This window comes from Gobio gobio (genome assembly GCF_949357685.1).
Source record: "Gobio gobio genome assembly, chromosome: 1".
NCBI lineage: Eukaryota > Metazoa > Chordata > Actinopteri > Cypriniformes > Gobionidae > Gobio > Gobio gobio.
The window spans coordinates 7,602,634-7,603,994 of record NC_137097.1 but is presented as its reverse complement, the minus strand read 5'-3'; the positions used below and the strand labels follow the sequence as shown (position 1 = coordinate 7,603,994).

The following is a 1,361-nucleotide window of genomic DNA, read 5'->3' as shown; positions in this document are numbered from 1 at the left end:
CCTTTCAATGGCCATAATAAACTAATGCACATTATAACAGCGAAATATAATAAAGCATATCACACACACAATACTTTAAATTGACACACAACAGCCGCGAAATGAACAAAACGATATGTTGTATGAAGCTGTAAAGTTGATCATCTGTGAAAGCAGCGATCGAGGCTCCACTGCGCGGCGTGACATCACAGGGCTCATGATGTCACAGTGCTTGCATTCCGAGCTACATTCCAGCGAACATTCCGAGCTGCGCCAGAATAAAAGTCAGCAGCAGCAGCGAAGACTTTCACACAATCAGCAGCAGCAGCGTTCGCCCAGAATAAGTTACTTGATATCATAATATAAAGCGCAAGTCTCTTCATTTACCTAATTTAGCTCAATTAAAATGGCTATCCCACTTGGATCCATATTGGTGTCGGATTGGCACTGTTGTGCAGACAGCAGAGAGTTTTTCAGCAAAATACTGCACAAGAAGACACGGCGAAAGTTTGGGCTCTTGGAGGCGCCGATGATGCCTCCTCATATGAATGTGGACATCGTTCGCTACAAGGTTCTTATCTCGGGTAAGACTGGAGTCGGGAAGAGTGCTCTTGCTGCCCGTCTCGCTGGCCTCGATCTCCCCAAAATGCATTATGAGACCACAGGCATAGAGACAACAGTGGTCTTCTGGCCTGTGAGACTAAAGGACAGTGGCCGTGTGCTGTTTTTCCGCTTTGAGCTTTGGGACTGTGGAGAAAGTGCCATGCGAAGATTTGACCACATGCTACCGTCATGTAAGGAACAGGTGGATGCCATCCTTTTCCTGTTCTCCTTCACTGATCGAGGCTCCTTTGATGATCTTTCAAATCAGATATCACGGATCACAGAATCTTCAGATCCAATGGTTAAATTGGTGGTTGGCACCAAATTTGACTTATTTATGCACACAGACGTGACAGAGAGTGACATAACACATTTTCAAGAGGTGTGGGGTCTTCCGGTCTTCCGAGTGGGAGGTGATGTGAGTGCGGGGCTTGGTGAAGTAGCGCCTCTCCTAAATGCCCTTGCAGAACATCTGTGGCACCAGGACTGTATGGCTGCTTCATCTGTCTCCATCTCCCCACAGGCTGCTCTCAGAGAAACGGGCTCAGAGATCATTGTATAGCTTGTGTGTATTGTAGATCAATTTCACATCTGTTGGTCAGTATAAGGCAAAATTTATGGATGGACTATGCTGCTTTGGAAATACTATACATAACAGAGAAAAAAGAAAAAAAAAAAGTCAGCAGCAGCAGCAGCGAAGACTTTCACACGATCAGCAGCAGCGAAGACTTTCACACGATCAGCAGCCAAACACTGGACATCTGCTTTTACCATGAACA

At 45.8% G+C, this 1,361-nt stretch overlaps 1 protein-coding gene across 1 annotated transcript; it reads left to right on the top strand.

The window, feature by feature from the left end:
• Positions 1–385: 385 nt before the first annotated feature.
• LOC307131169 (ciliogenesis and planar polarity effector 2-like) lies at positions 386–1,144 on the top strand (the record flags this gene model as incomplete). Its single annotated transcript, XM_079824672.1, has 1 exon — positions 386–1,144. The coding sequence occupies one exon, from the start codon at positions 386–388 to the stop codon at positions 1,142–1,144; it is 759 nt and encodes a 252-aa protein (XP_079680798.1).
• Positions 1,145–1,361: the final 217 nt, after the last annotated feature.